At 37.2% G+C, this 13079-nt stretch overlaps 1 protein-coding gene across 2 annotated transcripts; it reads left to right on the forward strand.

Moving 5' to 3' along the window:
* The first annotated feature begins 2837 nt into the window (after positions 1-2837).
* ctps1b (CTP synthase 1b) lies at positions 2838-12947 on the forward strand. 2 transcript variants are annotated; one of them, XM_051720934.1, is made up of 18 exons: positions 2838-3132; positions 3638-3819; positions 4022-4192; positions 4383-4483; positions 7878-7994; positions 8141-8224; positions 8310-8390; positions 8507-8658; positions 8773-8905; positions 9049-9137; positions 10139-10233; positions 10352-10414; positions 10513-10556; positions 10653-10749; positions 10919-10974; positions 11062-11158; positions 11244-11388; positions 12793-12947. In XM_051720934.1, exons 2-18 carry the CDS (start codon positions 3654-3656, stop codon positions 12857-12859), a joined length of 1758 nt encoding a protein of 585 aa, XP_051576894.1. In that variant the 5' UTR covers positions 2838-3132; positions 3638-3653; the 3' UTR covers positions 12860-12947. The 2 variants fall into 2 exon arrangements, with proteins under 2 accessions (XP_051576894.1, XP_051576893.1); XM_051720933.1 differs by having other exon boundaries at positions 2839-3132; positions 12781-12947.
* Positions 12948-13079: the final 132 nt, after the last annotated feature.

Below are 13079 nucleotides of genomic sequence, written 5' to 3' on the forward strand. Positions count from 1 at the left end.
AAGAAAGGGAACGATTGAAATTGGTCGGGATACCATGTTTGAAGACATTTGCATGTGTTTATAGGTCTATGCACATCTTACTGTAAATAGTGCTGTTTAGGCTGCAGTCCAAAAACCTGGAAGAGAATGAGCATTTTCCCATCTGGATTTTCGTAAGGGTTTTATTATTATTATTATTTTATTTTATCAGAGATTCTTTTAATTAACTACATAACAAGCACATAACAACCTCCGCGGCTCTATCATGGGAGAGAGCGCAATGGTCAACTTGCGTGTTACGACAGTAAGTCGCCATTTGCGGATACCATACAAATTAATGGGGACAGCTACCTGTCGCAAAATTGTCATTCTCTTCTCTTATAAAACAACAATTGCATCGTTGTAAACTCCACACATAGTCCATTCCAGAAGGATTGTTTCGTGTAACTCATGTTGAAGATTAGCGGACAGTCGGTCAATTCATTAAGTGATGAGCTGTTTCCTCACAAAAGCAGTTTATTCAGCACACTGAAGCATCTGCTCAATAGACATCTTGTCTCCTCGACAGTGTACCAAAATGTCTATGGGACCGCCGCGTTATGCCATTTATTTATGCTGAGTTATGATACAGCTGGATCCTGGACTTCCTGTCAAGCAGACGCCAGGTGGTTAGAATAGGCAGCAACATCTCCTCATCACTAACCCTCAACACTGGAGCCCCGCACGGCTGTGTTCTCAGCCCACTACTGTATTCCTTGTACACATGACTGTGTCGCAACACATAGCTCCAATGCCATCATTAAGTTTGCTGATGACACGACGGTGGTAGGTCTGATCACCGACAATGATGAAACAGCCTACAGAGAGGAGGTGCACACTCTGACACACTGGTGTCAGGAGCACAACCTCTCCCTCAATGTCAGTAAGACAAAGGAGCTTGTGGTGGACTTCAGAAGAAAAGACAGAGAACACAGTCCCATCACCATCAATGGAGCACCAGTGGAGAGAGTCAGCAGCTTCAAGTTCCTGGGTGTCCACATCACTGAGGAACTCACATGGTCCGTCCACACTGAAGTCGTTGCGAAGAAGGCTCATCAGCGCCTCTTCTTCCTGAGACGGCTGAGGAAGTTTGGAATGAACCGCCACATCCTCGCACGGTTCTACACCTGCACTGTGGAGAGCATCCTGACTGGCTGTATCTCCGCCTGGTACGGCAATAGCACCGCCCACAACCGCAAAGCACTGCAAAGGGTGGTGCGAACTGCCAGACACATCATCGGAGGTGAGCTTCCCTTCCTCCAGGAAATATATACAAGGCGGTGTGTGAAAAAAGCTCGGAGGATCATCAGAGACTCCAGCCACCCGAGCCATGGGCTGCTCTCACTGCTACCATCAGGTAGGCGGTATCGCAGCATCAGGACCTGCACCAGGCGACTCCATGATAGCTTTTTCCCCCAAGCAATCAGACTTCTGAACTCTTGATCTCCCACGATCAAAATACATCAGCACTGCACTTTATTACCCTTACTCTTATATCTCACACCGGACTGTCATAAATTATATTATTATTATTATATTATGTTCTCTCTTAACAACTGACTATCAACCGACAGCCTGAATGTCAATACAGTACAATACTGTACATTCTATATATATATATATATATATATATATATATATATATATATATATATATATATATATATATATATACTTTTATATATATTTTAAATTTTTATTGAATAATGTGTATCTATATAGTAAAAAAAAAACAGCATATTGTATACTGTACAGTGTATGTTATTATTTGTATATTGTTGAGTGTAATTATGTGTATAACAGATGTTTAAATTGTGTTGTGTTAATTTGATGTTATTGTAAATTGGTATATGTCTCATCACTGTCACGACTGCTATGTTGCTCGGAACTGCACCCAAGAATTTCACACACCATTGCACTTGTGTATATGGCTGTGTGACAATAAAGTGATTTGATTTGATTTGATTTATTTGACTATATTGACTAAAATAAGGTCTGTGGTAAACATTACTTGAAGACATTTGGACGTTTTCTTCTACAACATAAACTGCACACAGTCGTACCTTAAATGTGAACTTTTAAGATTCAAAATTCACATTTGATTTTTATCCCTGAGATCTTATTTTACTTATAAATTGCAAAACCCCATTATAAAAACCCCATACGAGATGGAATGCGAGTCCAATCATATATTCTGAGAACATCTTTATTTACAGAAAGTAACAATAACTTTATATAAATACATGTAATTAATAAATGTGATATATTTACTGTACTAAAGCTTAAAATTATTATAATATGTTTGAGATTTAGGAAACATGCTAAGTTGAAATACTGGCTTCTCCGAAATCAATGCTACCGCCAGTATATTCTACTTTGAAATGTCTGTTCCGGGCCGGAATTTCTGTTTGTGTTTTGGCCTGTGTGATCCCGCCCACTGCCCATTTCCCAATAGTATTTCGAGACCCCGGGTTGCCAGATTTGAAACAAATTAGCGGGTAAACACAGCACACTGCAGCCACTGAAGCCAGCAATACATCTAGCTAACATTGACAGAGTTATAAAAAATACACTTGAGCTGGTTTATAATTTTCAAACAATAAAAACATTCCAAACGTATACATTAGCTGATCAACTTACAGTGTAAGGCTCGTCACTTGCCATTGTTATTTTGCTCGTTCCTGTTGTGTGTCCACAACCTGGCAACCCGCGTGAGCTTCAAGTCTGGGAGGAGGGGGCGGGGGAGACAGTACTCTCAAATATTTTGAATTTAGACTGCATTACCCATTTTAAACGCTTGATGTCAATGTTACATATTTCTCCTTTAAGTGTTACAAAAATGAACAGACGAAATGTTGTTAACCGTTTTTGACTTTCATACCGTGTTCATTCTACGTTTCTAACCCTTTCATTATCAAGGTAATGTCTGTGTGGAGTGGCAAAGGCAAGCTAGAGTTGGAACCATTTTAGTATCAGATCTCCCACACCACGTGTTGTTTTGGCGCTTCACCACGTTCCGGTGACTCCCACACAAACGTGAAGATGGCTCATTCCTACCGAATCGCTTGACGTCTTTAATCTGTGGTTTTATAAATTTGACAAGCAGGAGTTCAGGTACAGTTAAAATTCAGTTTATTTTCGTGTGTTCTGCTTTCATTGCACCTCGCGAGTTCACTGAAATGCTATGTAATATACATATGTTGGTCACTTTTGAGGTTTATTAGTAAATCTATTTAAACCATCTGAAACGTATGTGCTTTATAGTATATTTCGATGCACGTGATGCATTAGTGAAGGAATTGATATGTGTTTGCACGTATAGTAGTGTCAGTTCTGTTTACAAGGTCATCCTGGTTTTACAGTTTGTTCTCTCTGAACATTACAATTACCTGCCATGTTCAGTTTTAATGGTTATTATGGTCAGTTTATTCTTCCCTCCAAAAATGTATTAATGATTTACTTTCGTTGTGTAAATGTCACTTTCTAGGATTGAGATCTTGTTTAATGTTCATCGTGGGGTGACGCATTTGTTATTCTGTCCAGTAGGTGTTTTTACAGTGCATCTATTATAATGACGTTATTCTTAAAATAAACATCACTGTCTTTCTAACATTGATAGACGCTGTTTATAGACGATGAAGTACATACTGGTGACAGGAGGTGTGATATCTGGCATTGGTAAAGGGATCATAGCCAGTAGTGTGGGCACAATACTTAAATCATGTGGCCTGCATGTCACTGCTATAAAGATTGACCCCTACATCAATATTGATGCAGGCACCTTTTCTCCCTACGAACATGGTGAGTACAAACCTAGAGGTTTAACTTTTACCTCATTTGATTAAAAATAATAATAATAATAATAATAATATATATATATATATATATATATATATATATATATATATATATATACACACATTAATTATATTTACATTCATGTCTTTGGCAGATGCTTTTATCCAACGTGACTTTGCTGTTGTTTATGTTCTCTTTTTAACAGGTGAAGTATTTGTGTTGGATGATGGCGGTGAAGTTGACTTGGATTTAGGGAACTATGAACGTTTTCTGGACATCAGGCTAACCAGAGACAACAATCTGACTACAGGGAAGATCTATCAGTCTGTTATAACCAAGGAGAGGAGAGGAGATTACTTGGGCAAAACTGTACAAGGTGAGTTATATAATGAAATCACAAAGACATGCTTAAATTTTGAACACAAATAAAAAAACTGACATAAGTCTTATCTATGTTATGTGAGCCTTTTTTTTTATGTCCTTCTGTGATCATATTACAAAGGTTTGCATGTGTTATGGAATAAGGGTAAAACATTATTTATTTATTTTTTACTTTTTTTTTTAAGTGGTACCACACATTACCGATGCCATTCAGGAATGGGTCATGCGCCAGGCTAAGGTCTCAGTGGATGATGATGGTATTGAACCAGAAGTTTGTGTTATTGAAGTAAGAGTTTTTCTATTTTGTGCTGTCAGTAGAGTGCAACAGTGCCCGCCCAATTTTCCAGCCATATGGGCTCCAAAAGATTTTTCCCATTCATTTTTTGCATAGGCTTTTCATGAAATCCTCCGTTGTAAGCCATTAACTAAACCAACCAGTTCCGAGGTAAATCACCGCATTACAAACTTTGTATTAAGCAAAAAACTATTTTAAAATCGGACAAAAAGACAAAGGTACAAGGCTGTGTACTTACAGTCTTTCACAAGGGCACGAACTATAATCCCATGAAGCATTGTTAATGATGTAATTAAATAAAAAACAGGGGAAATGTATAAAACTGTTGATTTTAGGTTGGCAATTATAAGTATATAGAAACAATATCTTTTACGTTTATCGCAAAATATTCCATTATGTACAAATAAATAAGTAGTTTAAGGTTGAAGGGAGGCCGACTTGGTTGCATCATTCACAATGCATCATGGGAGTGGGCGGTCGCTCCTGGGCTCGTTTCGCGGGCTATGTTGGCCGTGGTTCTCTGATTAATGAAGCTTTCTCTGCTGGACCATGGGTAATGTACTATAGTTGTTTACCAGGAATTCCACTATCAAACAATTTTTAAACAGTGAAGTTGAAATTACCCAGACTGATGGCTTCAACGGAAGCATATACCATCAGTGAACAACCTTTGAGCTCACGGTAGGTCTATCTTTAACAGTTTATAAGTTAACGTTGAAAACGGGTGTAAAGTAATTGTGTAAAAATACTTAAGTATTATACTTAAGTATTTTTGGGGGGAGATTTGTACTTTACTCGAGTGCAATTTAAACGGAATACTTGTACTTTTACTTAATTACATTTCCAAATAACTTTTTTTTACTTTTTACTACTTACAATTTTATTAAAACTTGAAAAGTACTCATTACATTTTTGCCGCCTTTTCACTGCATCCGACAGATGACAGGCCAGAGGTCTGTCATTTCAAATAGAGTGCCACACGGCAGCTGTGTGGAGTTCCGACCATCCGCAGAGGTGTAATTTCGGATCTGATTTGAGATTGGATATGTTGAAATATTTGTGCGACAAGACCGTATGTAACCTCTTGACTTAATGTGATGTATTAATTCAATACTGTGAGCACGAAATGAGAAACACTGAAATTGTTTTTGTCCTAAACTTTATTCTAAATACCTTCTACTTTTACAGATTGGACAGATGAAAATGATCATTCATATTGCAAATATATATATTATATATAAACAAAAGGCTTTTGTAATTAAATGTGTACGTGTCATTTATTTCTACACTTGCCTTCTTATTTAAATCATATCTGTGAAGTTCTCCCTATCTGCTGAATTTTTATTGTTGTTTTTGTTAGGCAACTGTTAATTATAAAACAAGAAATGATGATAATGATAAAAAAAATAATGGGATCAGAGTAAATAATTATGAATTTTATTGAATTCATCCATCTGCTCAACAGCAAAAGCTTCAATTGAAATTTTTATTTATTTATTTATTTATTTATTTTTTTAATCTTTCACTGTCTCAAAGGGCTGAGTACTCTGACATCGCAATTTGTGACTGCCTTTTCCCATGCAACGAACATTGCGTGACTGGCAACATTTTTGCTGAATAACATTATGTGGTTCATTACACGTCTCAGGGCAGTTCCGAAGTGAAATGTCCACTGTGTGCTGCTAAAAAAAGAGTGAAATATTTTCCCGAACTGACGTTTTTAAGGTAAATGTTCTATCAAGATTTAAATCAACAAAACCTACCACCCTACACATTAAACCTAAACCTAACCGATAGCGTCATATAAAGCAAATGTGAGATGAAAAACACAATTTTTGAAGCAACCACGTCATTTTGACTTGTCGACTCACATGCTCTTCAGGACTCGTACCCTGGTCCTTTTTATTGCATATGCAACACTCTTCAGTTGAGCTACTGTGCAATTTGATCACACTTAAACAAGCTTGGATATGTAGTTGGTTATGTAATGCAAACGTTAAAATGAGACATATGAGTGTTTATATGTCATAAGATAGCATTGTGTGAGGAACAGAGTGAAAAGTTAGTGTTTATTAACTGATAATATGTCGTTTTACTCGTGATTTGAGTGAAACGGGATAAAAGTAATTGTTGTTTTAGCGCCTGTAGTGTTCATTCCACCAGGAAAATGCCATGTTACGTAAAGGCCACATAAAAAATTATTTTGCAAAAATGTAGTTATTGTAACATGAATCTATGACCAGGTTGCCAATGCCACTGGGGGAGAAATATGACAGTAAAATGGCGTCTAAACAAACCAATCAAATTTAACAACATCCTCTCTCACACAATCTCCTCTCTTGAATTCATTCTAGCAAGGAAAAAAGTTCCTTTTTACTTTTTTAATACTTAATTACAATTTAATGTGAATACTGTTTACTTTCACTCAAGTATGTTTTTGGCTAGATACTTGGACTTTCAATTAAGTAAACTTTTCACTCAGTATCAATACTTTCACCTAAGTATAATTTCAGAGTACTTTATACACCCCTGATTGAAAATCTATTCATCTATGGAAAAATTGAATGGGATTTTTACTTCCCGAACCAGACTGTTGCACTCTATTTAGAACAGTTGAAGTCATTGCTGCTAAATAAGATGCCACTTAGTTACCAAATTAAAAAAGTAATGTAGTGTTAATTTGTTCAATAAAGGTATGAGAAAGTAATATATATCTTTTACAGTAACTTAAAGGTGCTATATGTAATATTTTTACTGTACTAAATCATAAAATGACCATAATATGTCATTAGAGAATTAGGAAACATGCTAAGTTGAAATACTGGCTTCTCCAATAACAATGCTACAGCCAGTATATTCTACTTTGAAGTTTCCATTCCAGCCGGAATTTCCGTTTATGTTTTGCCCTGTGTGATCCCGCCCACTGCCCACTCACCAATAGTGTTTTGACACCACCTTGTTGCCAGATTTGAACAAGTTTGCAGGCAAACAACACTGCGTGCTGCAGCCATGGAAGCTAGCAAATGAACTGGATCACGAAAAAAGCCACACAAACTGGTTTATAATTTGCAAACAATCAAAACATTGCAAATGTATACATTAGCTGATCAACTTACAGTGTAAAGCTCGTCGCTTGACATTTTCAGTTTCGCTTGTTCCTTATGCGTGTCCTCATTCTGGCAACCTGCATGAGCTTCGAGTCTGGGGCGGGGCAGACAACTCTCCAATATTTTGAATTTGGACTGCAGTACCCATTTCAAATGCTTGTTGTCAATCTTACATATAGCACCTTTAATGGAAGGTTAGCTCAAATACATCTACAAATCTCACAAATTTTCTTCCATCACTGTTGGAGGAATAATTGTATTTTTTTTTTTTTCCACAGCTTGGAGGTACAGTTGGAGACATTGAGAGTATGCCTTTCATTGAAGCCTTTAGACAGTTTCAGTTTAAAGTGAGACGGGAGAACTTTTGTAACATCCATGTTAGCCTTGTCCCTCAGGTAAAAGAAACAAACTCAAATTTGTCATACTATATTTTTTCACTAGGAGTTTTATCTAAACAACTGTAGCATAAGTAATTATGTTGAGGACCTGTACAATTTCAGTTTTTTTATATGATTTTGTGGTCTTTTGTATGTATTGTCAGCCTAATTCTACAGGAGAACAGAAGACCAAACCCACACAGAACAGTGTTCGAGAGCTTCGAGGACTTGGCCTATCTCCTGACCTGGTCAGTCTGTACCCTCCATTATGTCCTGTGAAGAGCTAGTCAAATACCCGTTAGTCCAAAGCCTCTGAGATTTTTTTATTTGCAGATTGTTTGTCGTTGCTCAACTCCATTGGAAACTGCTGTCAAAGAGAAGATCTCCATGTTTTGCCATGTAGAACCTGAACAGGTACACACAAGACACCTAGTTAACAGTTAAGAGCTAGTTGTGGTGGACATTACCATCTTAGACTCAACTGAGACCTTTTTGAAAGTTTTGTACACCCTTTACAACTTTGTCTGCAGGTGATCTGCATACATGATGTCTCCTCCATCTACAGAGTACCTTTACTCCTGGAGGATCAGGGTATAGTCATCTACTTGTGCCGCAGACTGGACTTGCCCATCGAGATGAGACCTCGTAAAATGCTCACAAAGTGGAAGGAGATGTCGGACAGGTTTGAACTGTTTGGATCCTCCTTGCTGTGCAAACAACCCCAAAACCGCACAATCTTCTGACAATGGCATGGCTGTTTGTTTTATGTTTTAATTGGTCTCTCTATGTTCCCTAGGTCTGACCGACTCTTGGAACAAACATCGATTGCTCTAGTAGGCAAGTACACCAAGCTATCGGATTCTTATGCCTCAGTGATTAAAGCACTGGAGCACTCTGCCCTCGCTATCAACTATAAGCTAGAGGTCAAGGTAAGGAACTTCAGAGAAACCAGTGGTGCTGGAATTTTAGTTTAGAGTTTTTGCAACAAAAAAAATGTTGGGCCTTTATGTACTAATCATTTTACATGTTTTTGTTTGTAATGCAGTGTGATATTAGAAATTTTTCATTTTAGTACATAGATTCTGTAGACCTGGAGCCAGCAACATTGCAGGAGGAGGCAGTAAAGTACCATGAGGCCTGGCAGAAGCTCTGCAGTGCTGAGTAAGTATGTTCTCTACTGCCTATTGCTGCTATTAAATAACACTTCACTAGACACTGTTGCACTCTCCCTTGTCCATCAACATAGAGCATTTAGAACATTTTAATTCTGTGTTCCATTTTAACTAGCATAATTCACCCAAAAATGTAAAATCTCTCATGATTCACTCACCCTCATGCCATACCAAATGTGCATGACTTTCTTTCTTCTGCAGAACTAATTTTGTAGAAGAATATCTCAGTTCTGTAGGCCCATACAATGTTAGTGAATGGGGTCCAAAACATTGAGGCTCCAAAAAAGCACATAAAGGTAGCATAAAAGTAAGACTTCAGTGGTATAATTCATGTCTTCTGAAGCAATCCAGTCGATTATGGGTGAGAACAAATCAAACTGTTACTCCTTTTTCACTGTACATTTCGCCATTCAGTCTTTAGGCACGATCATAATTTCAAGCTCAATTACACTTCCTAGTGCTTGACGCATGCGCAGAGCGCTAGATGGCACTAAGAAGTGTAATTGAGCTTGACATCAGCCAGTCTCCATGGCAATTATGATTTCAAGATTTATAGTGAACAAGGAGTTACATTTTTGGTCTGTTCTCACCCAAAACAGATTGGATCGCTTCAGAAGACATGAATTAAACCACTGGAGTCTTATGGATTACTTACACACTGCCTAGGCTTTTTTTTTTTTTTTTGTGGAGCTCCAAAGTTTTGGACCCCATTCACTTGCACTGAATGGATCTACAGAGCTGAGATATTCTTCTAAAAATCTTCATTTGTGTTCTGCAGAAGAAGGTAAGTCATACACCGCTGGGATGGCATGAGGGTGAGTAAATGATGAGAGAAATTTCCTTTTTGGGTGAACTAACCCTTTAATTACTATTAGTGTTAGCTGTGTGATGATATAGTTATGTGCCCCTTTGTTTTGAAAAATCACTGGTTTACTTGACATTGAGGTTGTTCGTTTGAATGTGTATTTAAATGTTGAATTGTGTTGTTAGTGGAGTTCTTGTTCCTGGAGGCTTTGGTGTGCGAGGCACTGAGGGGAAAATCCAAGCCATTAAGTGGGCGAGGAAGCAGAAAAAGCCATTTTTAGGTAACAGATTTCTGTTTATTAAGCTAGCAATCCTGTGACAGTTTGTGCAAAATATGATGTAATGAGATGTTATTTTTACAGCATGCCTTCAATGGTTAAATTTGACCTCATATTGCAGGTGTTTGTTTGGGCATGCAGCTGGCTGTGTGTGAATTTGCTCGTAATGTACTCGGCTGGGAAGGTAAGAGAACAGATACAAGCTTTTCTGATTGGTTTTTCAAATCAAACAGTGTGTTTTAGTGACAACTTAAAATTTTTATACTCATTATCTCTGAACAGATGCCAATTCTACGGAATTTGATCCTGAAACAAAGCATCCTGTGGTAGGTGGTGATTTAGTGCATTTTTTGTGCATATCTACTGTATGTAATCATTCCATTTGTGTGGTGAGATGAGATTTATCATGTAGTTAAATGCAGGTGATTGAAATGCCAGAGCACAATCCTGGGCAGATGGGTGGAACCATGCGTTTGGGGAAAAGGCGGACCGTATTCAGAAGCACCTCTGGTGTTCTTCGTAGGTGTTTTTTATTTATTTATTTTTATTTTATGCCTGCAGGAAAATTGTGAATGTCATGAATCACAGAAATAGAAATATGATTTAATGATGTTCATATTTGCATACAGTATGCTAAACTGACATTTGAAATGGACACATTTGTTTGACTCTCATTGTTTTGTTGTAGGTAAGCTGTATGGAGATGCTGAATATGTCGATGAAAGGCACAGACACCGTTTTGAGGTTCACAAAAATATTTTCAAAAATTACTGTTATTTTAATATTTAGATCCGTTTCTTCACATAGTTCCATTTGCATTACATTTTCCAGGTGAATCCAGAACTGAAGCACCACTTCGAGGATAGAGGGTTCCGATTTGTGGGTCAGGACCTGGAGGGGGAGCGAATGGAGATCATTGAACTTGATGGTCAGTGAATGTCCTATTCCTTTGCCCATGTCTGGAGAGGTTTTCAGTGAGCATAAGATTCAGCTCATTTCTTCTGTCTTGGCAGATCATTGTTATTTTGTCGGCGTGCAGTACCACCCAGAGTTCACCTCTCGTCCCATCAAACCTTCACCTCCTTATTTTGGCCTTCTACTGGCAGCTGCTGGGAAACTACAGAGCTACCTGCAGAAAGGATGTCGGCTCTCACCTCGGTAATCATGGTCTAGTGGACTGACTTCATTTTACAGGACTTCATAATTACATATATTTCATGACAAGTGCTTAGAAAGTTAAAGGGATAGTTCACCCAAAAATAAAAGATTCTCTCATCATTTACCTCATGCCATTTCAGATGTACAGTACTGTAAAGTTTTAGGCACTTGGGAAAAATGTTGCATAGTGAGGATGTCTTCAAAAATAATGCCATAAATAGTTTTCATTTATCAATTAACATCATCCAAAGTCTAGTAAACATAAAAAAAAAAGCTAAATCAATATTCGGTGTGACCACCTTTGCCTTCAAAACAGCACCAATTCTCCTAGGTACACCTGGACACAGTTTTTCTTGGTTGTTGGCAAATAGGATGTTCCAAGCTTCTTGGAGGATTTGCCACAGTTCTTCTATCTATTTTAGCTGTCTCAATTTCTTCTGTCTCTTCTTGTAATCCCAGTCTGACTCATTATTTAGTAGGGGGCTCTGTGTGCAGGGCTCCCTGTTCTTCTATTCTATTCTATTCTGTTTGCAAAAGAAATGTTTGGGAGTCTAAAATGTATATTTCCTATTGACACACTAAAGCTGAAAATATAAATAACCATCTTAAGAAAAATGCTTTTGTGAAGCATCTTGTGTGCATAAGACTTTTGCACAGGACTGTATATGACTTTATTTCTTCTGCAGAACACAAATGAAGATTTTTAGAAGTTCTCAGCTCTGTAGGTCCATACAATGCAAATGAATGGTGGCTAGAACTCTGAAGGTCCAAAAAGCATGTAAAGGCAGCATAAAAGTAATCCATACGACTCCAGTGTTTAAATCATTGTCTTCATTGTCTTTTTTTTTTTTTTTTTTTTTTTACTATAAATCTCCACTTTCACTTTTCACTTCCACATTCTTTTGTTTTTGGCGATTCACATTCTTCATGCATGTCACCACTTAAATATTGATCTGTTTCTCACCCACACCTGTCATATTACTTCTGAAGATATGGATTTAACCTCTGGTGTCAATGGATTACTTTTATGCTGCCTTTATGTGCTTTTTTGAGCCTCAATGTTTTGTCCAATGCAAGTGAATACTTCATTGTATGGACCTACAGAGCTGAGATATTCTTCTAGAAATCTTTGTTTGTGTTAAGCAAAAAAGAAAAAAAGAAAGTCATACACATCTGGGATGGCATGAGGGTGAGTAAATGAATTTTCATTTTTGGGTGAACTGTCCCTTTAATGCATGAAATCTAAATGCAGTTCTAATAAATTACAATAAGTAGTCTCAGATCAGCTTTTTTTTAAGTGGTGATAAGCTGTATGTTATGTCTTGAAACTTGTTTTGTTTTCTCTTTCTCTCTCTCTCTCTCTCTCTCTCTCTCTGTCTTACTTTCTTTAAGGGACACTTACAGTGACCGCAGTGGCAGCAGCTCACCAGATTCTGAGATCTCTGAAATCAAATTTCCATCACTTTCTTAAAAAGAAAACAAACACAATAATAGAAAATGTGTAATTTTATGAAAGTATTCATTGTAATATATGAATTTGAATAAATGAATAAAAATTTCATGTCATTTTTCAGGAAAATTATATTTTTGATACATGTAATCAAATATTAATACTAAAAGTCATGGTCATTTGGAGTCTAGAATATATAATATTTGAGTCCTAAAATATGAAATGGTAATTTGAAAGCTAG

This window comes from Myxocyprinus asiaticus, chromosome 16, assembly GCF_019703515.2.
Source record: "Myxocyprinus asiaticus isolate MX2 ecotype Aquarium Trade chromosome 16, UBuf_Myxa_2, whole genome shotgun sequence".
NCBI lineage: Eukaryota > Metazoa > Chordata > Actinopteri > Cypriniformes > Catostomidae > Myxocyprinus > Myxocyprinus asiaticus.

Excerpts from the sequence above, each read along its gene's own strand:
- ctps1b (XM_051720933.1), top strand. The coding sequence starts at position 3,654 with ATGAAGTACATACTGGTGACAGGAGGTGTGATATCTGGCATTGGTAAA. Across the intron at positions 9,138-10,138 it reads CAGAAGCTCTGCAGTGCTGA|TGGAGTTCTTGTTCCTGGAG; the intron begins GTAAGTATGTTC and ends TTGTGTTGTTAG. Across the intron at positions 10,234-10,351 it reads GCAGAAAAAGCCATTTTTAG|GTGTTTGTTTGGGCATGCAG; the intron begins GTAACAGATTTC and ends CTCATATTGCAG.